General features: G+C 45.1%; 1 protein-coding gene across 1 annotated transcript in view; it reads left to right on the forward strand.

The window, feature by feature from the left end:
- USP35 (ubiquitin specific peptidase 35) overlaps positions 1-26,228 on the forward strand; it is an 84,115-nt gene that overhangs the window by 29,159 nt on the left and 28,728 nt on the right. Inside the window, exons 3-7 of the mRNA XM_030199343.1 lie at positions 10,521-10,656; positions 12,519-12,648; positions 17,288-17,389; positions 24,125-24,283; positions 25,257-25,450. Of these exons, the coding sequence (XP_030055203.1) occupies positions 10,521-10,656; positions 12,519-12,648; positions 17,288-17,389; positions 24,125-24,283; positions 25,257-25,450 (721 nt within the window). The remainder of the gene's footprint in view (positions 1-10,520; positions 10,657-12,518; positions 12,649-17,287; positions 17,390-24,124; positions 24,284-25,256; positions 25,451-26,228) is intronic.

A 26,228-nucleotide genomic window follows, 5' to 3' on the forward strand; every position in this document is an offset into this window, starting at 1 on the left:
GTATTCTGCATGCCAAGGGTGTCAGCCATTTTAATGTTGGGCCACCGTGTCAAAACAGCTACTGTAAGTTGGTCAACTGACTGGAGGGGGGTCCCTCTTGGATGTTGTGGATGCCTGGGGGGATGGGAATAATTGCTGATAGAATTGAAGAGGGGTGGAAAAAATATTGGGGGCCCCAATGTACTTCCGGAGGAGCTCAGCAACCCCAACATAATCCCCACACACAGACCCCAACTATACACATACAGACATCTTTGCCCCTTGTCAAACATACCACAGCATAGATCTCTTCTTCCATGTCCAACATCTCTCCTCTCTCTTCTAACCCCCCCCCCCCCCCCCACACACACACACAATGTGCTCCGGTATCTCCCCTCTTTCTTCTCTAAACTCCCTCATGGTCCAACATCTCTCCACCTTCTCTCTCCCTACTGTGGTCCAGCATCTCCTCTCTCCTTCCCTAACCATCCTTTGTCCTTCTCTCTCACAGTCTAGCATCTCACATCCCCTGGTCCTTTACTCCCCCTCCCCCCCCCAAGGTCTAGCATCTTACACCCATGATCCTTCCCTACCACATCCTGGCACCTCTGTGGCCACAACTAGATGGGCCTATGGCATTGGCAGCAGTGACATAGATGCTTCAGTGCTGGCTCTGGATGTTTGAGCCTGTGCACCAGTGGCGTAGCCACAGGTAGGCCTGGGTGGGCCGGGGCCCACCCACTTAGGACTCAGGCCCACCTAACAGCAGCAGTCATTTAGTGGTAGCTGGTGGGGATCCCAAGCTCTGCCAGTTGAAGACCTCCCCCTGATGGTGCTGAAAACATTGCTCTCCACTTCAGCAGTCTGAGCTTCCTAAGCTGGCACCTACGCATGCTCAGTTTTCGGCGCATGCCTGCTGCAGGCTGCCAAGGTGGAGAGCAGTGTTTTTCCGCCAGCTGAGATATATTTTGAAGTTGGTGGGGGAGGGAGTAGAACACTTGGTGCCCACCTTGTCTAGGCCCACCCAAAATCTGCTGTCTAGCTACGCCCCTGGAGTGGTCACTTAATCAGTCACAAGATGGAGTCTCAATAGGGGAGTAAACCACCAGGGACAGGTGGCTGCAGCCATAGGCGCCAACTTTTCAAAATTATTGGGGGTGCTAAACCCAGTGGAAATAACCCTTCCCTGGACACATAGAAGGAAGTTTCTCAATATTGGGGGTGCTCAAGCACCCACAGCACCCACAGAGTCGGCTCCTATGGCTGCTGCAGTCGGCTGATGATTTCTAAATGGAAACCAGGATTGTAGAAAATACTGAGATTTCAGGGAACCCCTTTGTAAGGTCTACTAAAACAAGAGCTTTTGTTACCCAGTTTTATGTGTGTGACCACTTCTTTAATTATATTGTTGTGCATTTTTCTCATCCTGTCAATTGTTTCTCTAGATTTTTTTTTTAAAGTTGTGGTGAATGATGTGGATGGAGCAAAGGGTGTTCCTTAGTGACTTATGTTTGTTTGCAACTGTGGTGTAGCAGTAAAGCTTGGAGGAAAAATTTTGGCTCAGCAAGTTCCTCCTAGTCTTTTGGACTAGTAGCGCTTTAGAAACGTTAAGTAGTAGTAGTAGTAGTAGTAATTACTCACTGGTTAAAGGAATATGACTATCCACCTTATAATCGAAAGAGAAAAACGCCTAGATTTCGACCCAAATTGGGAGATAGACGTTTATCTCACAAAAACGAGTAAATCGGTATAATTGAAAGCCGATTTTGGACGTTTTCAACTGCACTCCGTCGCAGATGCGGACAAAGTTGATGGGGGCGTGTCAGAGGTGTGGCGAAGGTGGAACTGAGGCGTGGTTATTGGCTGAGGAAAGATGTACGCGTTAGGGCGATAATCGAAAAAAGAAAGGCGTTTTTAGCGAAAATTTAGGACACTTTTGTTGGACCCTTTTTTCACACGAACAGGTCCCAAAAAAGTGCTCTAAATGACCAGATGACCATCGGAGGGAATCAGGGATGACCTCCCCTGACTCCCCCAGTGGTCACTAACCCCCTCCCACCACAAAAAAAATGATGTTTCACAACTTTTTATTTTCACCATCAAATGTCATACCCACCTCCCTGGCAGCAGTATGCAGGTCCCTGGAGCAGTTGTTAGGGGGTGCAGTGGACTTCAGGCAGGTGGACCCAGGCCCATCCCCCCTACCTGTTACAATTGTGCTGCTTAATGCTTATTAGTCGTCCAACCCCCCCAAACCCACTGTACCCACATGTAGGTGCCCCCCTTCACCCCTTAGGGCTATAGTAATGGTGTAGACTTGTGGGCAGTGGGTTTTGAGGGGGATTTGGGGGGCTCAACACACAAGGGAAGGGTGCTATGCACCTGGGAGCTCTTTTACCTTTTTTTTTGTTTTTGTAAAAGTGCCCCCTAGGGTGCCCGGTTGGTGTCCTGGCATGTGAGGGGGACCAGTGCACTACGAATCCTGGCCCCTCCCACGAACAAATGCCTTGGATTTATTCGTTTTTGAGCCGGGCGCTTTCATTTTCCATTATCGCTGAAAAACAAAAACGCCCAGCTCACAAATTGTCGAATAAAACATGGACGTCTATTTTTTGCGAAAATACGGTTCGGTCCGCCCCTTCACGGACCCGTTCTTGGAGATAAACGCCCATGGAGATAGACGTTTTCGTTCGATTATGCCCCTCCACGTGATCCCTGTGCTTAGAGAGGTACACTGGCTCCCAGTTACTCATAGGACCACATTCAAAATTCTGACTGTGGTACATAAAGGGGCTAATTTTCAAAACAACAACAAAAAAAAAAGGTCCAAAAATGTCGTAAGGTGGCAGAAGGACGTTTTTCTCTCAAAAATGTCCAAGTTGTGGAGGAAGTGACGTCACCAATAAAGATGGAGGCTTAAACAGTTAGCTCCTGCTCACCGAAGTAAAAAAAGCGTGAGTTCTCCCGCTGATCGTGTCCTCCCGGTGCGATTTTGATCCGCAGCACCCATAGAACCGGTGGCGCTCCAGGCGGCGATAAGTATGCAGCCGGAACTTAGCCAATTTGGCTTTAAAGGCGGGAAGACGGCAAACCGCGTGGCGGGCCTGTAAAATCAGCCCGAGCGAGCTGGTAAACACTCAGACGGCGAATTGCAGCAGAGCCCCTGCCTCTTTGGTGAGGACCCAGATCAGACAGCAGCGGACCCACTCGCAGAGCTAAAAGAGTGGCTACTGGATATCCGGGCGGACGTAAAGGCGGTCCGGGCGGAGCTGGAGACGCTAGGCTCCGATCTCCGCGGTGAAATCAGAGAGCTGGGGAATCGGATGGAGGAGATGGAGTCCCGAGTGGAGGAACATACGGAGGAGCTTGGATCGCTAGACCGAGCGATCGCGGACGTCCGTCTGGGCCAGCAACAGTTGGCTGACAAGATGGAAGATTTAGAGAACAGAAGTCGGTGGCACAATTTGCGGTTTAGGGGGTATTCCTGAAACCCCGGAATATGCCGACTGTGAGACAGTAGTGCAGCAGGTGGTGAGCGCTATATTGAAAGAGGCTGGCAGCCCAGTGGAAGCAACTGCAGTCGTGCTTGAGCGCTCTCACAGAACGCTGGGCCCAGCCCGGAACAACTTGCCTAAGGACATCATAGCCTGTTTTCAGGACTACAAGTTAAAAGAGAAGGTGTTTCAGGCGGCCAGAAGCCTACAAAGCGTCAAGTGGGACACGCATCAGGTGGAGATCTACCAGGACCTGGCGCTGGCCACTTTAAAACGACGAGCGGAGTTGAAGCCGATAACAAGAAGGCTGCAGGAGCTTGGAATCCGCTACCGCTGGAAGCATCCTTTTGCTCTAGCATTCTACAAAGAAGGCTGCATGCACCAAGCAAGATCCCTAGCTGAAGCCAGAGCGGTTCTTCCAGAAATACAGCAGGAAATCCCGCCGGAGACTCCGGGGAAAATAAGACGTGACAGAACCCCGGCATCCCACTCGAAATGGCAGCGAGTGGGTAAGGGACATAAGAGATTGCAACGTCAGCAGTCGGCTGGCCAACTTACATGACTGTGGGTAAGGGGGGCACAAATGATGTGTTAACATGTGTTGGGTCTGGGCCCGATGGAAGTTCAGAATTTAAGGCTCGCAAGAGCTATTTGGTTCCGGTTTGTAATGGTTTTGGTTGATATATAGCGGGAGAACAGTTGTTATATTGTTCAGTGGCACTAAGAGGGTGAGTGGAGGGGTGAGGTACTTCCTCTACGGGATACTCTTTCATATATGAGAGAGGATCTACATGAACATAGGGGGAGGGGGGTGGAAGGGAGGGAGGGGCAGGGTGAGGGGGGGAGGCGGGGGAGCAGATGGACAAGAGGAGAGGAACAAGGGGATGACAAGGCGGGAGACTATACTTGGGCTGGCTTAGGGCGCCTATGGGAGGTGATGGAATGCAAGATGTAACACTAGCGATCCTGAATGTCAGAGGCTTAAATGTGCCAATGAAGCGACAGCTCCTATTTCGGGAGCTGATCCGCTTAAAAATAGATATAGCCCTGATTCAGGAGACTCATTTAAAAAAGCAACATGAGAGGCTATGTAGGCATCGCCAGTATCCGCATATGTTCTTTGCATCGAACAATTCAGGCACCAAAAGTAGGGGGGTCATGGTAGCGCTTAATGATTCCCATCCATGGCAGATTAAAAAGGTCAGTAGAGACAAGGAAGGTCGTTATATCTTATTAGTTATCCAATTGGGAACACAGACCTACACTTTAGTTAACATTTATGGGCCCAATGCAGACCATGGGGAATTTTTTCATCGACTAGATCAGATATTGCTGGCACATGGGGAGGGAGCCGTGCTGGTGGGAGGAGACTTTAATATTACTCCTAACCCACAGTTGGATAACTCCTCTACATCAATACAATATGCTAAACAGGGACAGGAGCTACTTCACACATTTATAGCACGGTGGCAGTTGAGTGATCTGTGGAGGCAGGCCAACCCAACACAAAGAGATTACACATGCTTTTCCCAAGTTCATAACTCCTTCTCCCGTATTGATTTTTGGCTGGGGGATGCTATGGCGATGGGCAGGGTTAAAGATCAACACATAGAGCCGCGAACCTGGTCAGATCATAGCCCGGTCACCCTTGTTTTACAAACGCAAGAGGGGAGGAGGGGGGCCCCACAGTGGCGCTTGGATGATGCATTGCTGGCAGAGGTGACTCATGTACTTCAATTTGAGAAGATAATCAAAGAATATATCCAATTTAACGATAATGGGGAGGTGACCCCAGGGGTGCTTTGGGAGGGCTTCAAGGCGGTGATGAGAGGCCACTTTATTGCCTTGAAAGCACATGTGCGACGGGAAAGAACTCGAGCAGAGGAATCAGGGCGCAAGCAATTGGCACAGGTGGAGAAATTAATAAGTAGACAGGGTAAGGGAGGCCCAGCACGAACTCTGCTAGACCAAGCGCATAAGTTAAGGCAAGAGATCAGGGAGCTCCAATTGGCGGACCTCTCTGAGCAACTGCAGAGGATACGCCAGACCCATTTTGAGTTTGGCAACAAGGCCAGCAGGGTATTGGCGCACAAATTAAAACAGCAGGCAAAAAAAGCGCATGTCACTCAGCTGAGAAATGACAGGGGGGACCGCATAACGGATCCTCAGGCCATACAAGAAGCTTTTAGGAGCTTTTATAAAATACTCTATACTCCGGATATTAGTCCAGAGGAAGTTGAGATCGAGGCCTTCCTGGATAGGAATGTACTGCCCACACTTACGGAGAGTGCCAAGCTTAGACTTTCCAGGCCAATTGAGTTAGAAGAGGTCTTACAGGCAATAAAGGAATTAGCACCCAGCAAAGCACCAGGACCTGATGGATTTACGAATAAGTTTTACAAAACTTTTGGGTCCCTGGTGGCTCCTCTGCTGCTGAAGGTGTTTAATGATTTGGGAGAACGGAGGTCTCTTCCGGAGACCTGGCACCAGGCGAACATCATAGTCCTACCCAAACCAGGCAAAGATCCACAGCTGTGCGGCTCTTAAAGGCCAATCTCTCTTTTGGGGGTGGACTATAAAATCTTTACTGCGATCCTGGCATCCCGTCTGCAGCAGTATTTACCGCAACTAGTTCACGAAGATCAAGCGGGGTTCGTGCGGGCACGCCAAACATTTGATAATATTCGCAGGGCACTTCACCTTATTCAATTTGCACATATAAAACAACAGCCGCTATGTATCCTTTCATTAGACGCAGAAAAGGCGTTTGACAGGGTGCATTGGCCATTTTTGTTTGCAACCCTGAAGAGGGTGGGTATTCCAGAAGGGTTCATGCACTGGATATATCTATTATATCGAACGCCCACGGCCTCGGTTAGGGTCAATGGGAGCCAGTCCATACCATTTTTGTTGCGGCGGGGGACGAGACAGGGATGTGCCTTGTCACCACTCCTTTTCGCCTTGGTCGTGGAGCCATTGGCGGCTTACATTAGATCACATCCAGACGTACGAGGACTGAGGATGGGAACCACTGAAACTCGGGTGCTATTATTTGCGGATGATATCCTCCTCACTCTGACAAATCCCAGTACATCACTTCCAATTATAGGGGCGGCATTGCGGGACTTTGGCTGGGTGGCTGGATTTAAGGTTAACATGGAGAAATCCGAGGTGTTGAACATCTCCATACCAGTGGACCAAGTAGCAAGGTTGCGAGCCACTTTCCCCTTTAGGTGGGCCCCCAGAAGTATCAAATACTTAGGGGTGAATATTACAAAGCGATTGGAGGATCTGTATGCGGCCAATTTCCCTGCAAGGGTACGGGAACTTTTCTTGGAAATGGAGAGATGGGAGGGCCTAACAATCTCGTGGATGGGTCGGATAAATGCGATTAAAATGATCCTGCTGCCGAAGCTGCTCTACTTGTTTATGGCGCTTCCTATTTCTCTACCTGACAAGTTTCTTAAGGGTTTGCAGCGCAGAGTCTTCTCCTTCATATGGAAAAGGAAGCCGCCACGGGTGCGTCGGTCAGTGATGCATCAGCCGAGAGTACATAGGGGTATGGGGGTGCCCTCGTTTTTGCTTTACTATCAGGCGGCTCACCTTCGCATTTTAGCAGAATGGTTGCAGGGAGGTGGGAAAGCTTGGAAAGCTATGGAGCAGACTTGGTGCGGCTCGCACCCCTTGAGGGTTATCCCTTGGCTCTCTGAACGAGAGATCAGAGAGATAATAAAAGAAGTGCCGCCGATTATTCGGTGGTCACTCACAACCTGGAGTAACATTCGTAGTAGATTCTTTCGAGGACGCACACACTTTTTACATACCGCAATACGTCATGCACCAGGATTCACACCGGGATCTTTGGATTCGCGTTATAGGAACTGGGAGCGGGGAGGCTTATGGGAGTTGGGGCAGATGTGGGAGGAGGGGGAAATACTAACCTTTGCAGAAGTGCAAGAGGAATATGGGATCCCCACGTCTAATGCATTTCAATATAGCCAACTAAGGGACTACATTTTGAGGCGAGCAAAGGAAGAGTTGAGTTTGGAAGAAACGCAATTAGAGAGGGCTATGGCTGGTGGAGGGGGTAGAGGGGGAATCTCTAGGCTATATAAAGCGCTTTTATTACAAACACAGCCAATTCTATACTATACACATAAATGGGAAAAAATACTGGGGGTCTCTTATGAATACTCAGTATGGGAACGAGTGTTTGTTTCGTTGCTTAAGGTGTCAATTTCCAATGCTCTTGTAGAAAATGGCTACAAAATATTGTATAGCTGGTATTACACACCACAGAGATTAGCTAAAATGTTTAAAGGGGGGTCGGCTCTCTGTTGGCGTCAATGTGAAATGTTAGGAGATATGGCTCATATATGGTGGGCCTGTCCTCATGCTCAACAATACTGGACAGGAGTGGTGAGGTTTATTTATTTATTTATTTATTTATTGTTTGCATTTGTATCCCACATTTTCCCACCTCTTTGCGGGCTCAGTGTGGCTTACAATAAGATTTGAATAAAGAGAATACAGTTGATACAAATTGGTTATGGGTTACATTGTACAAGTTATGCGAGATAATCAAATTATCATTAGGAATATCACAATGGGACATCAACAGGGAGACTTTGGGAGGAGATAATAGGAAGTTTAAGGGCAGTGTTAAGACATATAGGCACATGGTTTACCTATTCCTGTAAGTATATGTATGAGTTATGTGGAATTGGGGGAATGAGAGATCTTGAGTGGATGTGTGATGCATTGATGTAAGTGAGTGTAGACTCTATGTGTTTAGGTTTTTTCCGTAGGTTGTCTCAAACAAGTGGGTCTTCAGTAATCTGCGGAAGGATGCTTGTTCGTGGATCGCTCTTAAGTTGCATGGCAGTGAGTTCCAAAGCTGCGTGCTCGTGTGAGAAAAGGTTGACGCGTGTAGCGTCTTGTATTTCACGCCCTTGAAAGTAGGGAAATGGAGGTTGAGGTATGTTCGGGAAGATCTCCTGGCATTTCTGGGTGGTAGGTCAATCAACTCGGACATGTATGCTGGGGCTTCGCCGTAGATGATCTTGTGGACTAGTGTGCATACCTTGAAGGTGATGCGTTCCTTCAGTGGAAGCCAGTGTAGTTTCTCTCGTAGTGGTGTTGCCCTTTCATATTTTGGTTTTCCGAAGATGAGTCTGGCTGCTGTGTTTTGGGCTGTTTGAAGTTTCCTCAGTGTTTGCTCTTTGCCGCCTGCGTATAATGAGTTGCAGTAGTCCAGATGGCTGAGGACGAGGGATTGCACTAGGTTACGAAAGACGAATCTTGGGAAGAGTGGTCTTATCCTTTTCAGTTTCCACATGCAGTAGAACATCTTCTTAGTTGTGTTGTTTGCGTGGGTTTCCAGTGTTATGTGGCGGTCGATAGTGACTCCAAGGATTTTTAGCGTTTCTGAGATTGGAAGGTTTAGGTTTGCTGTGTTTATCGCGTTGAATTCGTTGGTGTTGTGTAGGGAGGTGAGTACCAGGCATTGAGTTTTTTCTGCATTTAATTTCAGACGGAATGTGTCTGCCCATGTGTTCATGATGTGTAGGCTTTGATTGATTTCGTTGGAGATTTCTTTGATGTCTTGTTTGAAAGGGATATATATTGTCACATCATCAGCGTATATATGTGGATTGAGGTTATGGTTTGATAGGAGTTTTGCTAGAGGGATCATCATTAGGTTGAAAATAGTTGGTGAGAGAGGTGATCCTTGTGGAACTCCACATTCAGGTATCCATGCCTTGGACGTGGTTGAGTGTGATGTAACTTGATACGAGCGCAGGGTTAGGAACCCCTTGAACCAGCTTAGGTTGATTATAAGCATAACGAAATCAGACTTTCCTATGACAATGGACTTTTGCCTTCTGCATATGCGACCCCAGGGGTCCAAAAAATATGTGTATCAGCTGGCCACCCAGATATTGGTGGCTGGTAAGTTGGTGTTGGCAGCAGCATGGAAACAACAAACTCTGCCGGGACTCAGGACTGTTATAAGGAAACTGGACTACATTCACCTAATGTCTAAGCTAACGGCGATGCGACAAGGTCGCCTGATAGTGTATCATCGAATATGGGACTCATATATTGAGTGGTCGGCGCAGCCGGACCCTGCCTTGCCAATTAACTAAGTGGGAGGAAGGGGGTAGAGGGAGGGGGAGGGGGGAGGGGGTAAGGGGCATATAAGGGGATTACAGAGTAATAAAAACAAAACAAAAACCAATGTTGATGTTGCAGAGGGAAGTGGCGATACTGTTTGTTTACAATTATTTCTGTGTGATATGTGTATGTTCAATAAATATAAATAAACATTAAAAAAAAAAAATGTCCAAGTTGTGATTTTAGACACCCCAGTTTTAGAAGTTTTGCTCCACAGTTTGTCCAAATTTCAGGGAGCGTGTTTTGGGCGGGACGTAGGTGGCACCAAAAGACAGATGTTTTTCAGCAATAATGGAACATAATTAAAATGTCTAGGGCCAAAATTAAGACTTTTTGGCTGGACCTGTTTCAATCATGATTAAAGGTGCCCTAAATGGCCAATTGATCACTGGAGGGATTAAGGCATAACCCCTCTTACTCCCCCAGTGCTCACTAACCCCCCCCCCCTCTAAGCCCCCTAAGATGTTTCAGTACATACCAGGCTCTATGATAGGTTCAGATGTGTAACATGGAGGGGCATAATCGAACGGGGGTGGCCATCTATAAGGGCGGCCATCTCTAATGACGGCCCCGTCAAGCGGCGTACCCGACTGTATTATCGAAACAAGATGGCCTCGGCGTGCGTCTAAAACACATGTCGACACCAATGCAGGCTCCCTTTCTTGGCGAAAGGGGCCTTGGCTAGGTGTGGTTTCCAGATCGCATCTTCAGCTGTGGCAGTCGGAACAGAAGCATGATCTGAAAACCATAGAGAACACATTTCAGGAAAATATTTGTTTCTTCAACAAATGTGGGTTAATCTAATAGAATTTACAGAATATTTTCATGTGTATATGTCTCTCTCTATGTTTTTTTTTTTTTTTTTTACAGATGGACCCCTAACCCCATCCAGTGCCTTGGCCAGTGTGGTTCAGTACATCCCATTGGAATTTATGGATGAAATTGTTAGAAACCTCACAAATGATGACAGCATCACGGATCCACAGATGATGACAGCCATTTGTCGGTAACAGCTTATGCTTGCAGTGAAGGCAACCCTTCACAAATTACACTGCTTTGATAGCTTTTCGGCTTACGGCCGGCACATGAGAAATTTAAATAAAGAAATAAATTTGTTTTGTTTCATAGTAGTAGTAGAGAAGTAGTAATGTTGTATCAGTGAAGGGTAGAAAACCCAAGCTATGCAGTTCCATTCCTTACACACTTGCCTGAAAGCCTTGGCCTCCTGGCTCTATGTCAGTAAATTAGTGTTGAACTGAACTAAAATGCGAACACATTGGATAACAGGTTCCTCTCTGTGCTCTTCTGAAGCCTCCTTTTGAGCGAATCCGGAAGTCCTCCTTGAAAGATCTTACACTAAAGATAGCGTTCTTGGTGGCTGTTGCATCAGCCTGTAGGGTTTTGGAGCTTCAATTCAGGCTGTCTCTTGTAAGGATCCCTTTCTTAGCTTTTCAGAGACGGGGATCTCCCTATATAGGGTTCCTTCCTTTCTTTTAAAAGTGGTATCGGCATTTCATCTCAACCAATCTGTGGAGCATCTGTTCTTTTGCAGAGAGCACAAAGAGGCTCAGTATTCTTCCTTGAAGCTTCTCGATGTACGTAGAGTCCTCATTAGGTATCCAGAACGAGTTTCACAAATCAAACAGAGCTTTTTGGTAAACAGAGGCTTGGCCTCATGGCTTCCAAGCCCACAGTTGCTAGACGACTGAAGGAGACTATCACGCTGGACATGAATGAGAGAGAAGAATAGGGCAAAGGAGAATGGCTGGACATGGATGGGAGGGGAGGGCAGGGGAGAGAGGAGAGTTGCTGGACATGGATGGATGGAGGAGAGGGCAGGAGAAATGCTGGACATGGATGGAGGGGAGGGAAGAGAGAGGAAGTGAAATGAACATGGATGGAGGGGAGGAGAGAGGAGAAATGCTGGACATGGATGGATGAGAGGGAAGAGAGTGGAAGGAGATGCATATGGATGGAGGGGAGGGAAGAATAGGAAGGAGATGCATACTGACGGAGATGAGGGAAAGGGAAAAGAGGAAAAAAACTGCACATGGATGGAGAAAATAGGCAAAAGCTGGATCCGCTCTATACCTCCTCCAGTCAAGTCTGCGGAGGACCCAGTTTTTACCTATGGATGTAGAGGAAGAAATGAAGAAGAAAGGAGGAAAGTAAAGAAATAAATGGAAAGGAAGCCCTGCAAACAGAGTTAAAGGAACAGATAGAGAGCAGCAGAATCAGAGACTGGGACTGACGTGATTAGACAAACAAAGTCACCAGACAACAAAGGTAGAAAAAAAATCATTTTATTTTCATTTTAGTGTTTGGAAGATGTCCAATTTGAGAATTTATATCTTGTGTCTTATTTTGCACTGGGTATACTAGAGCTGTAACAGCTTATAGAAATAATTTTATAAAAATTATTTATCATGAAAAAAAATCACAAGTTATTTTTTTCTCCTATACTGCTTTAGTATTTTCAATGATACTGCTTATATGCGCCACGGCTGGAATAAGGGGTGGGGCTACTGTGGGTGTGGCTACCATATGGGCGGGGCCATAGATGGTGACCCCGCCCATAATGAGTACCGGTACCTTTTTTCCTACAAAAAAAGCATTGTGCTGCTATGAGTAATTTTGTCTGTCTATTTAACACCTTGTCAGTTCTACTTTTGTTATATTGTGAGCCACGTAGAACTTGAATCCTATTTGAGATAATGTGGAATATAAGTGTCATAAATAAATAATAAATAATTTCTCCATAACTGGCAGCTAGGATATATCCTTAGCAATATGGGCAGCTGGATGTCCTGTTTCTTTTTCTACCGTCATCTACTGTATTGTTATATTCGTGTTTTTTTTTTTTTACAGGATGATTGACTGGGTATCATGGCCCCTAGCCAAGAACATTGATAAATGGATTATTGCCCTGCTGAAGGGCCTGGCTGCAGTGAAAAAGTTCAGCATTTTAATCGAAGTCACCCTCTTGAAAATTGAAAAGGTGAGTTGCAGTGTTCCTTTTCAGCAACTAACCTTAGTGCCATATGTACTCGCCAATAATGAAGGGCCTTGCGGGTTTCGCTCACCTTGGCATAGCAAAGGCTGCATGGGTGTGGGAGAGGTGGGACATCCACATTTTTCCAGAGCACATGACGGTGCTATTATATTATAGGACTGAAATACAAAACAACTTACGCAGCCGGATTCTCCTACATAAGCGCACAACTATGGAATGGGCTCCCAAATGCTGTGAAAACAATCCACGACCACTTGAACTTCAGGAAATCACTAAAAACCAACCTCTTCAAAAGGCCTACCCCAACGACCCCACGTAACCCTCTTCACCTACCAACACAGCATGACTATGATCGAACAGGACAACACGCAATCTTCATCCATTCCGACCCTCCACTTATACCTTATACGATCACTATACAACTTTGTATTTGTTATTCACCAACTGGGCAAACGCCTCTGACGGTACTATGTAAGCCACATTGAGCCTGCAAATAGGTGGGAAAATGTGGGGTACAAATGCAATAAATAAATAAATAAATAATTAATTAACTGGACATTATGTAGGGAAAGAACATCAACACTAACATAGCATTTTCTTATACCGTCCTATGTACCAGAAAATACTAAAATCCATCCATCTCTCCCCCTGAATAAATCCAAAAACCTTTCCCTAAAACAACCAACCCTTATTCTGTGAATTGTTGAGATTAGGCTGTTCTAGAAGACGAATAGCAAGACATCGAACATTACCTACATCATTTTGGGTTCAGCCTAATATCAACATACATCCAATCAAAGATACTCCTGAGGAAGGCCCTCGTAGGCCGAAACACGACTAGTGTCGAGTGCTGGATGTTTAATAAAGGTGCAAGTTTGTACATTGTCTGCTGCCCCTCCCCCTTTTTTTGTCATCCTTGTTGTGACTGATTTGTCTGTGTGCCTACAAGGGTTCCTGTTCTTCTTTTTTGCTGTTCCATAATTGTCCATACTTCAATAAACAATTGCCCTTGTGTTGGAACGCCATTGGTCTTCCCCCATCTTAATTGGCTTTCCTTCTGGTTTGTGTGCTTGGGGGTTCCTCCTCTTCTTTTTTTTAATCCATAATTTCTGTTACCATGAATCAGTGTTTGTTTTCTGCATCTGTTCTCATTTGAGGAGTGGCCTCATTTCTCTTCCATTTCCCTCCCGCCTGCAGAAATTTCATTTCTACAGGACAAGATTCACTACCTCCATTTCTTTTGGCTAGAGCTGCTGTCTGGTGTGGTGGATCTTCCAGAGCTCTATCCCTGCAACCTTCCTATTGGCTGGATCCTACCCACAGAGTCCACTGCTGGTTACCCTGAAAAGAGGCTGGACAGGCTCATTCTCATTGGAGGGGAGAGGGGAGGAATTGGAGAACTGCAACTAGAGTTTTTAAAAACTCTATAAAATGTCCAGACATCTTATTTATTTTTTTTGTTACATTTGTACCCCGTGCTTTCCCACTCATGGCAGGCTCAATGCGGCAATGGAGGGTTAAGTGACTTGCCCAGAGTCACAAGGAGCTGCCTGTGCCTGAAGTGGGAATCAAACTCAGTTCCTCAGGACCAAAGTCCACCACCCTAACCACTAGGCCACTCCTCCACTCCACAGTCCACACTTCCTCTTGCTTCTGGAGAAATACTGAAAAAAGCCAGTCAGTTGTCAATCCTCCTCCTGAGTCCTGAGCACATCTGACAGGGTTTCCTTAAACTTTGGACATAAGAACATAAGAATAGCCATACTGGGGCAGATGATGTTCCATCTAGCCCTGTATCCTGTTTCCAGCAGTGGCCAATCCAGGTCACAAGTACTTGGCAGAATCTCTAGGTGGCATTCTAGGTTGCCAGTGCCTTAATCTGGCCCTGTCTAGCAGTTTGTGAGGTGGTGGGGCAATCGAGGGGGTAGTTTTTGGGATAGAGCAGTTACTGAGGTGGAGAGTTAGTAGGGGATAGTTTTTGGGGGGTTGGAGCAGTTGTGGGGGATAGTTTTTGGAAGTGGGGCAGTTTGGGGGTAGGGCAGTTGTGGGGGTAGGTTTTGGTGGCTGGGACAGTTTATTAGATGATAGGGCAGTTGTAGGGGGTACTTTTTCAGGATGGAGTCAGTTTGGTGGATAGTATAGAATAGGGAGAGATGATTTGAGAAGAATAATCCCCAAACTGATTTGGGGATTACTGTTTTGTAAGTTTCTATGCGCCTTCCATAGAAATTCATTGAGTCTTTTTTTTAGGTGGGGGGGGCTTATTACTTTAGAACACCTAGTCCAGTTTGGCCCATTTTTCAACTCAATGTGTCCTTTACATTTCTTTCTCCAAAATACCAAATTTTCATCTTATTCTGTTACATTTTTGAAGAGTTATTTTGCCCCCCCCCCCCGACAGATAGACAGACAAATGGATATTCTTGATTTCATTTGTATATATTTCTTTCCAACTTCCATTTGGTTGGAAAAAATAAAAACACACCATGGTTTTTTGGACAAGTGGGAGAAAGTCTCTGTGCCTCAAAGAATCAGGAGGTAGGTAGAGAATTAACTTGGGGGGTGGGGTGGGGGAGGCAAGGGGTTAGGCCTGGCCCTGCTCTGGAGGTAAGTGTTTCAAGTTAAACAGTGAGAGGGAAGGAGAGATCTGGCAGTATTTTGAATTTATCCAATATAATATCCTGTCTCTAATAGTGGCCAGACCAGGTCACAAGAACCTGAAAGATACCACAAAAATGATCTTCTTATTGCTCGTTTCCAGAGATAAGCAGTGGCTTTCCCCAGATCCCTTTTGTTTACAAGTTGAATTGATGTGGTCCTATGGCATGTGCCTTCTGGTGAAAGGAGTGGGGTAGATGGAGCCGAAACCTCAATAGCTTGAGGCCTCCTCAGTGATCCACTGCTGAGGCAGTTGACAGTAGTATGCAAATGAGCCCTAGACTCACACATATCAAGTGTTGATTGGAAAATAAACCTTTGCCGTAAAAATGGCTCCCACACCCAATTGTCAATGATGTCATTCTGCATTGGCAGAGAATCTTCACACCTGTACCTAAATGGAAGGTAAGAATCGTCTGCCAGGCAAATTTTCCCAAGACTTGGAAGAGAGGACAAGAAAGAAGTCTCTGCTATCTGGGTATCCCCTTCTCCTGGCCTGGAAGAAGGTGGAAAGAGAGCTACCAGCTAGGGATCCCTTCCCTCTGGCAGAGGAGCCACTTTCACCACAGCCTAGAAATCCTCTCAAAGAGTGTTTGATGGGCTTCCATGTGTTTAAAACTTTGAGGTGGCAGCATCCAGCAGGCTGAGTGAAGCAGTAGGAACGTATTAGGGGGAAAATTGAGGTAAAATGTTTCAGCATGAAGGAGTGAATTTTATTCAATACACCCCCCCCCCTCCAAAAAAGAACCCATTAACACAGGATAAACCCTTTGAACAGAATCTGGCTCAATAAGCAAAAACTACAATGATCAAATCACATATAAATATTTTTGATAAATCATAAATTTAGTTTTGTCTATTTTGAACCAGATACTGTGCAAAAGGAGTGAATTTTATGGCAGGACTTTAAAGTGGAGAGAAAAGGAACCATTATACTGTTATGAGCTTGAATACTCAGAGTAAAATGGCTGTGAAGAAGACAACTTGAAGGCCAAAGACAAGGACACTGTGATAGCAGGGATGTAGGGACGAAGGAGTTCAGAGTAGAGGGTTGCACAAGGACAGACATTTCACCTGTCCCCACTGGAATCTGACCCATCCTCACCCATTCCAGTAAGTAATCTCCTCCATCCCTGCCCGTTCCCTTTGCTAAAATAACCCAAGGCACAAGGAAAGGATAGGTAGTTCAGCCTGGCACTACACTTCCGTAGGAACCCCTCAAGACTTGCATCCATCCCCATGGGATCCCCGTAGGACCTGTGTCCAGTCCGTGGACCTGGAGGGGATCCCCGTGGGATTCCCGCTAACCCCGTTCCCGTTCAGCTCTCTAGTTGAGAGCCTTGAAAGAAAGAAGGGAATGCTTACATGAGAGTGGTGAGCTGATAGAAGGTACTTGACGTTGAAGAACTGGAAGGGAAATAGGTCTACGGGAAAGGAAAGATGCTGTCACTGGGGTGTTCGGCCTACAAGGTAGTGCTGACCACTAACATGTTTTAGACTTTTTCCGATCTGACGAAGAAGGGCAACCTTCGAAAGCTAATCATGAAATGTATGAAGTTATGTCCAATAAAAAGGTATCATCTTATTTTCTTTTCCATGTTTTATTTTGTTTGATTTCTATTGATTACCTTTAAAAGTGGACTAACACGGCTACCACACCTCTCTACTCAAGACTTCTTCATGAAATCCTGGAAGCTACTTTTTTTTTTACATGGAGCCGTTCACAGATTTCTTTTTTTTGTTTTGTTTTTTATTTTTTATTTAAAATGGTTAATATAACTCCATGGGATGGGATGAACTTGTTAGTGGTAATGAGAATAGAAAATGCTTAAGCTTGAACACTGGTGTGGAGACTCTCATTCATTGACATTACTGTTGCGAGAGAGGTCATTTCATTAGTGCTCTGCTCTTCTTACAGCTCGCTGGCTGCAGTAAATTTTATTTATATCCTGTGTTTTTTTTGCAGGTTTTTGCCAGGTTGCTGTACCCCATTGTCCGGGAGCGTGCCTTTGCTGTTCTCAGTTCTATGCTGTTGAGCTTCCAGCACTCAGCCGAGGCATTTCATTTGGTAAGAGTAGATCCAGGGGTGTTTTTCATAAATCACCTTTATAGTGCAGATGCGCGATTAGAGCCATCATATGAGAAATGTAGATTGAAATACTGTTTCTTTGAGAAATCTTTTGTTGCTTAATCTCATTTATCCAGCATGTTTGGTGGGGATTGTTGTCGGGACTTCTGGATGTGCATCACAAACGGAACTGTATTTTTCTTTAAATTGTAATTTCTTTTCGTATATATTTATTTGGTCTTATTGTAAACTGACAAATGTATCTATCATTTGGTGTTATATCGAATGGTGTGTTTGTTTATTATGTACTTGATATGTACCTTTCTGGAGCAACCAAAGAGGTTTACAATCAAAACTCAATTGAAACAGAGAAGAACTACGAAGTAAATACGACAGAGGGAATCAGGGAAAATGGTGATAAACTTGGAACTTGACATTATTGCAGCTGTTCGATGATTTAATGTAGTGAAAACTTCTGTGAGAATCCAGGAACCATCAGCCTTCAGGGCAAGGCACAATATGCACGCGAGAGCATGTCAAGCTGATTCCTTCCTTATTGGCTCGTATTGAATATCGCTGCTGCTGCTGTGGGTGTGGTCCTGCGACGAACTGAAATACCTGTGGAGAGATTCCTCCCTTATTGATGTTTTCTTCCCCTTTATATATGGCTTCATTTTATTGTCCTCCGAATTAGAGTGTTGAAATTTGGGATAATATTTTTTTTTAGCTTTATTGGATATAGCGGTTCTTTAACATTTTAAGGGATTTTAACATTCATATGGATGAGTCCTATGCCTCAAAAGCAACATTTTTTAGTTCTTTTTTTTTTTTAAAGATCTGGGTTTGGAGCAACGACTTGTTGGTCCAACTCATGGTGTTCCATTTTGAGGACAAAGAAACAGAAATATTAGATAAAGAACCAATGAGTGAAGAACAAATGGAGGAATTTCCAGCTGAAGTACTGTAGGGGGTCATATAAGTACATAAGTACATAAGTAGTGCCATACTGGGAAAGACCAAAGGTCCATCTAGCCCAGCATCCTGTCACCGACAGTGGCCAATCCAGGTCAAGGGCACCTGGCACGCTCCCCAAACGTAAAAACATTCCAGACAAGTTATACCTAAAAATGGGGAATTTTTCCAAGTCCATTTAATAGCGGTCTATGGACTTGTCCTTTAGGAATCTATCTAACCCCTTTTTAAACTCCGTCAAGCTAACCGCCCGTACCACGTTCTCCGGCAACGAATTCCAGAGTCTAATTACACGTTGGGTGAAGAAAAATTTTCTCCGATTCGTTTTAAATTTACCACACTGTAGCTTCAACTCATGCCCTCTAGTCCTAGTATTTTTGGATAGCGTGAACAGTCGCTTCACATCCACCCGATCCATTCCACTCATTATTTTATACACTTCTATCATATCTCCCCTCAGCCGTCTCTTCTCCAAGCTGAAAAGCCCTAGCCTTCTCAGCCTCTCTTCATAGGAAAGTCGTCCCATCCCCACTATCATTTTCGTCGCCCTTCGCTGTACCTTTTCCAATTCTACTATATCTTTTTTGAGATACGGAGACCAGTACTGAACACAATACTCCAGGTGCGGTCGCACCATGGAGCGATACAACGGCATTATAACATCCGCACACCTGGACTCCATACCCTTCCTAATAACACCCAACATTCTATTCGCTTTCCTAGCCGCAGCAGCACACTGAGCAGAAGGTTTCAGCGTATCATCGACGACGACACCCAGATCCCTTTCTTGATCCGTAACTCCTAACGCGGAACCTTGCAAGATGTAGCTATAATTCGGGTTCCTCTTACCCACATGCATCACTTTGCACTTGTCAACATTGAACTTCATCTGCCACTTGCACGCCCATTCTCCCAGTCTCGCAAGGTCCTCCTGTAATCGTTCACATTCCTCCTGCGACTTGACGACCCTGAATAATTTTGTGTCATCGGCGAATTTAATTACCTCACTAGTTATTCCCATCTCTAGGTCATTTATAAATACATTAAAAAGCAACGGACCCAGCACAGACCCCTGCGGGACCCCACTAACTACCCTCCTCCACTGAGAATACTGGCCACGCAATCCTACTCTCTGCTTCCTATCTTTCAACCAGTTCTTAATCCATAATAATACCCTACCTCCGATTCCATGACTCTGCAATTTCTTCAGGAGTTTCGTGCGGCACTTTGTCAAACGCCTTCTGAAAATCCAGATATACAATATCAACCGGCTCCCCATTGTCCACATGTTTGCTTACCCCCCTCAAAAAAATGCATTAGATTGGTGAGGCAAGACTTCCCTTCACTAAATCCGTGCTGACTTTGTCTCATCAGTCCATGTTTTTGTATATGCTCTGCAATTTTATTCTTAATAATAGCCTCCACCATCTTGCCCGGCACCGACGTCAGACTCACCGGTCTATAATTTCCTGGATCTCCTCTGGAACCCTTCTTAAAAATCGGAGTAACATTGGCTACCCTCCAGTCTTCCGGTACTACACTCGATTTTAGGGACAGATTGCATATTTCTAACAGTAGCTCCGCAAGTTCATTTTTTAGTTCTATTAATATAATATTAGTTCTAATATATTAGACCTGATTATTACAAGTCTATCTGTGAGGTATCAATTTTATAATTTTACTGCACGTGGAGGGGCATTTTCAAAAGAAACATCCAAGTTGTGATTTGGACGTCCTTGCAAAACGGCGAAATCCAGAGGCGGGGAAACTCTCTTTTTTTCGAAACAAGATGGATGCCCATCTTTTGTTTCAAAGATACCGTCAGGGATGTCCAAATCCTTAAATTTGGACGTCCCTAGACATGGACATTTCTGACTTTAGGCGATTTTCGAAACCAAAGACATCCATGTCAAAAATGTCCTAATGCAAGCCATTTGGGCATGGGAGGAGCCAGCATTGGTAGTGCATTGGTCCCCCTGATATGCCAGGACACCAACCGGGCACCCTAGGGGGCACTGCAGTGGACTTCATAAATTGCTCCCAGGTACATAGCTCCCTTACCTTGTGTGCTGAGCCCCCCAAAACCCACTCCCCACAACTGAACACCACTACCATAGCCCTTACGGGTGAAGGGGGGCACCTAGATGTGGGTACAGTGGGTTTGTGGTGGGTTTTGTAGGGCTCGCTGTTTCCTCCACAAATGTAACTAGGGGGGGGGGTATGGGCCTGGGTCCGCCTGTCTGAAGTGCACTGCAGTACCCACTAAAACTGCTCCTGGGACCTTCATGCGCTGTCATGGACCTGAGTATGACATCTGAGGCTGGCACAACGTATTTTTAAAGATGTTTTTTGAGGGTGGGAAGGGGGTTAGTGACCACTGGGGGAGTAATGGGAGGTCATCCCTGATTCTCTCCGTTGGTCATCTGGTCATTTAGGTCACCTTTTTGTGCCTTAGTCGTAATAATAACACGTCCGGGTGAAAACGTCCAAGTGCTCGTCAAGGACATCCTTGTTTTTTTCGATTATGGGTCAAGGACGTCCAAGTGTTAGGTACGCCCAAGTCTCGCCTTCGCTACACCTCTGACATGCCCCCTTGAACTTTGGCCGTCCCTGTGACGGAGTGCAGTTGGGGACGTCCAAAATTGTCTTTCAATTATACCGATTTGGACGTCCCTGGGAGAAGGACGTCCATCTTCTGATTTATTTCGAAAGATGGACGTCCTTTTTCGAAAATGAGCCCATTGGTCTTCCATGGACCGATTATTCACTGATATCATTTGAGGTGTTAGGTCAGGGGACAGATCCTTTGTCATTTTCTTCCTCTTCAATATCCTTTAGGAATTTGAGGGCAGTTGACCCACATTTACAAAGGGGTCCTTTTACTAAGCTGTGGGGGAAAAAGGGCCCCCGCAGTGGGTAAAAATCCCCTTAAAAACATGGCCATGCAGTAAGATTAGTCTTACCGTGTGGCCATTCTGGTGAGAGTACTTACAGTCATCCATTGATGCCCGATTATCGCTGAGTTAGCTCCGTGCTATAAAAAATATTTCCGGCGCACCAGAAATGGACGTTAGGCCAGCAGTAGTTCCAATTTAGTGCTGGGCTTGCCGACTCTTTGTAAAAGGTCCCCAAAATTCCCTACATAATTTATTATGAGTTCTTTTGAAGAACAGGTACAGATGTGGGATGTTACTTTGCGTAAATAATTGGATGTGTTGGCTCCTTGAAAAACCTTCTTTTGTACGATTGGCTAAACAGAAGCCTTGGTATCATCGGGGACTTAGGTTGATTAAAAAAACAATTGAGAAGGGAAGAACTTATTTGGCAGAAACAAAACAGGATAAATGTATGCTTGAATCTTGTAAAGATAATTCGTCTTAGGATGCTCATACAGTACTGTGTCGGAGATAAGCTAAGCCAGTCCTGGATTTACACCACCAATCTGGAATCCAAATGATCTCTGGGGCTAGTGAATTCGTACCCCGCTTTATAAAGCAACTGAAAACTTATTTTTTGTTTAAGCATTTGGGATGCCTGACTGTTCGGAGGTTCAGGGAGATAGGAACTAAGGTGTCTGTGTGATAGTATATAATAAAGTCTGTGCAAGGTGTAGATGTTTTATTTATTTATTTATTTATTCAATTATTCAAATTATTACAAGAAACATCTTGTTTAGGAAGTGTCTTACATATACATAAATCTTTCTCAAAGAAAACTTAATCACAAAAAGTAAAATAATTTCACTCTTCATAAGAAATTGACACTCAAGTCCATAAATGAGGAATCCAAGATATAGGAAAAATACTGGAAACTAACAACAGAAAAAAAAAATTCTAACTGGATATCGCACTACATTAAGAGGTGATGCCTAAATTATTTTGTCGTTTATCCAATTTTGCCGAGGCTATAAGTGTAGAGACATGAGCAGGTTCCATAAATACATATTTTTTGCCCCCAAGCCTTATTATGCACTTGCAAGGGTATCTTAAAAAAAAGGTGCCCCCCAAGTGCAATACTTCAGGCTTTAGGAGCAAGAATTGTTTCCTCCGCCGTCTAGTCTCCTTAGAGACATCTGGAAACAAAAGGATTTTAAACCCTAAAAAAGGCTTTTCTTTATTACGGAAAAACATGCGGAATATCCAATTCTTGTCTGGCAATAATGCCACAGTCGCCACCAAAGTGGCGGCTGAAGCAAGTTCAGAGTCAGTAGTTTCAAGCAAAAGAGAAATGTCTATTGGTTTATCAGGTATCCGATTCGGGTCTTTCCCGGGAATATAGTAAACCAAGGTAAAAGGTGGAAGATTCTGTTCAGGAATATCCAAAATCTCACGCATATAGCGTTTTAACATTTCTTGAGGAGTTACATTTTGTACTCTGGGAAAGTTGACAAATCTTAAATTATGACTTTTAGTATAATTATCAAATACTTCAGTCTTCATCCTCAGACTGGTCAAATCTTTTATCGTCATAGATTGAATTACTTCAAAATTCGAAATTTTTTTATCAACTTTCTCCTCTAATTTCCCAAATTTGTCCTTCAGATCTTTAAACTCCTCTTCTTTTTTTATAAGATCAGTCTCCAAAGATTTTAGTCTTGGTAACGTCTCATTATTTTGCTTAAGAAAAATCTGACCCAGGTTAGACACCAAATCCCATAGAGTATCTAATGTCACATCTTTTGGTTTTTCTATTAACTCTTTGGGAATTTCAAACCTTTTGGAAGTCAGCTCCGGAATCCGACTCTGTTCCTCAGCTCCTCTCCCCCTACTCCGTGGCGTTTCATTAGGCAAAATGCCCTCCGTTCTCTTCTCCGTTGTTAACTGTGCTTCCAATCGACGCTCTACAGGGCCCTCTGTACCTTCCGGGGTAGACCCTGTCGATTCAAGGAGAAAAGAGCTCGCGCCAATCGGCTGGGGAGGTGGTGAACGCATAGCGGGGCTTAGCGTGACATCAGGGCCAAAGGAAGCCGAAGTCTCCAGTTCAACGGCGTTTCCAGCTGGCAACATCCCGCTTGAAGAGGCAAGACCCGGCGGTCTAAAGAATCGATCGATAGTACCAGGCAATGGGGAGGGGGGAGGGTAGCGTGGAAGCTCTAACCGCTACTCTCCCTCGACGTTTAGGCATTGTTTCAAGGTAAGATCTCGACCTGCAGCGTCTTAATGAAGTGCGGCCATCTTGGAATCTCGGTGTAGATGTTTTTTAAAAAAATATATGCTGTTAAGGTAATTGTTAGGATGTATTATTATTATTTATTTGTAGCATTTGTATCCCACATTTTCCCACCAATTTGCAGGCTCAATGTGGCTTACATTTGCCGTAATGGCGGTTGCCATTTCCGGGTAACAGTATTACATATGATGTTGCGTTAAGGTGCATGCATACATGGTAAGATAGATGGAATATAGCATACATGGAACATATCATGGTATATATATATACCATGTGCATTCATGTATATTCCTCTGTGTGATTGATTAGGTCTATCCTATAATTTTATGGCGTTCCTTTCTTTTTTGGTATGTTTTAAAATTGTAAACCGCTATGATCATTTACAAATTAGCGGTCTAGAACATTTTTAATAAACAATTAGCGATAAATGAATGTATGAGTTATAATTCTGATCACCCTAGTGGGTCTGCATCTCTGAGTATGCAGTGGGGTAAAACTTGGTCTGAATTAGCTTGTTTCTCTTGAGGGTGGTTCATTAGGGTCTCTCTATTTATTATCCCCTTTACATTTACTTTTCATGCGTTTTACTTCCAGCTTCTTCCACGCATTCCCAGACTGGTGGCTGCTCTCTCCCATGAAAATTCCAAGTCTGGAGACAGATGTCTGGAGCAGTTGACTGAGCTGATCCATTGCATGATCTTCCGCTTTTCTGGTTTTCCTGATCTATATGAACCGGTCATGGACGCAGTAAAAGTAAGATTTATTGGCACATCTTGTGGGCCTTTAATTGGCTCTTGACTGCCATAAACCTGTGACAGAACATACACAAGTGTGATTTTCATAAATTCACTGTTTTGCAGAATTGAAGTTGTGTCTAACGCATCTTCAGATTCCTTGATTTTTTTAGACGCTGCCTGGTAGTAGTACGGTTTTTGCTTTTGCTGTGTGTAGTGAGGGTGATAGAAAGTGGTAGCATTTTTAGTCTGAATAGATGTGAGAGCCAGAACAGTTAACCACCGATGGAATGGAAAAATAACAGGTGAAATCAAAGCAGATGCTTGTTTCTCAGGAACCATTGGATCTGCCACAATCTTCTCCCTTCCCTACTGACCATGCGAAAATGGGCAATTTTGAATGAGTGAAGCAGGGAATATTTACCCCATGGAAGAAACTAGATCACGGGCACCAAGTCTTTTATAGATAATAGTGTCTCGTTGACCAGACCTTGGCGGGAGCCTTGGTTTCTGAGGGTATTTCCCACTTTACTCATTTCTTTACATTCATTTTACACAACCCTTTGGATTGTGTTTGACTGGATAGGTTTCCCAATATTTGCATCTGAGAGCGTGTGCGATGAAGGATGAAGTAAGGAGATGTGTTAGTGTGAGGGGCAGTGTTCTTGCACAGGGAACGAAGATAGAGGATTGGTAGTATTCATAGGGCCCTTGGGGGTGCAAATTAGGACCTTGAAAGTTAATTGGGGAGGGGGCCATAAAGCTAAAGATTTGCCTACGGTGCCCAATACCCTTGCACAGGCCCTGTTTGTTCTGGAGAATTCTTAGCCATGCCCCCCACTTGTTTCAATGCACCGAGAAAGCAAGACTTCTGAAAATCTCTGATGTCCATCTATAAACCAAAACAGTCAAACATGGAGCCAAAGCATCTCCAAGCCAGGGTGTTCAGGCTTTCACAGATGAATGTATTCTGCTTTGTTTTTTTCCTGTAGACCCTTCCAGTTCCCAATGAAGACAGAATCAAACAGCTGCTGGGGCAAAATGGTTGGACCTCCCAAAAGAGCGAGCTTGGCCCATTCTACCCTCGACTGATTTCAAAGTCTGACACAGGCAAGATTGGCCTGGTCAACCTGGGCAACACCTGTTACATGAACAGCGTCCTTCAAGCTCTCTTCATGACTCCCGAGTAAGTTCCTTCTGTTGTGTGTGTGCAAATGTTTCCTTTCACGAACTTGCATAAAAGGGGAGGTAAAAGCAAACACAGCTGCAAACACAAAATCTGCATCCACCTCTTCCATTCTAGATTGGACAAAAATTTGGATAATTGCTGTTATACCTTGTATACGTTAACTAACGCAACTAGAGAGGGTAATATAGTATACACAAAAAGCATACAAAGGAAAAAAGCACAAGACTGAGACACAGTGGCATACCAAGGGGGGGCGGTGGGGGCGGTCTGCCCCGGGTGCACGCCGCTGGGGGTGCCGCGGCGCGCGCCTGTGGGCTCTGACTTCGATAACTTCGGTCGTTCGCTGCAGCTCCCTCTGCCCCGGAACAGAGGGAGCTGCAGCGAACGAGCGAAGTTAGCGAAGTCGGAGCCCACAGGCGTGCACCAAGGCACCCCCCCCCCCAGCGGCATGCACCCGGGGGTGTCATTTGGCTGGGGGGGGAAGGTGTCATGTCGCAGGCGGGAGGGGGGCGGGCGCATCGGCGATCCGCCCCGGGTGCCATCCACGCTAGGAACGCCACTGCTGAGACAACAGGATTCCTTTATTGAGATCAGACCCGACACAGGCCGTGTTTTGGCGTAAACAACGCCTGCCTCAGGGGGTCTAAGTATAGTATCAAGATACGCAAGTGGGGGGCTCAACTCTCCACCAGAGAAATTTGAGAAACTCCCGTAGAACACCGTCGGTTAGTAAAAACTGCCAAAGTAATTTGTGAAACTTCTGTAGAATGCCGTC

This window comes from Microcaecilia unicolor, chromosome 4 (assembly GCF_901765095.1).
Source record: "Microcaecilia unicolor chromosome 4, aMicUni1.1, whole genome shotgun sequence".
NCBI lineage: Eukaryota > Metazoa > Chordata > Amphibia > Gymnophiona > Siphonopidae > Microcaecilia > Microcaecilia unicolor.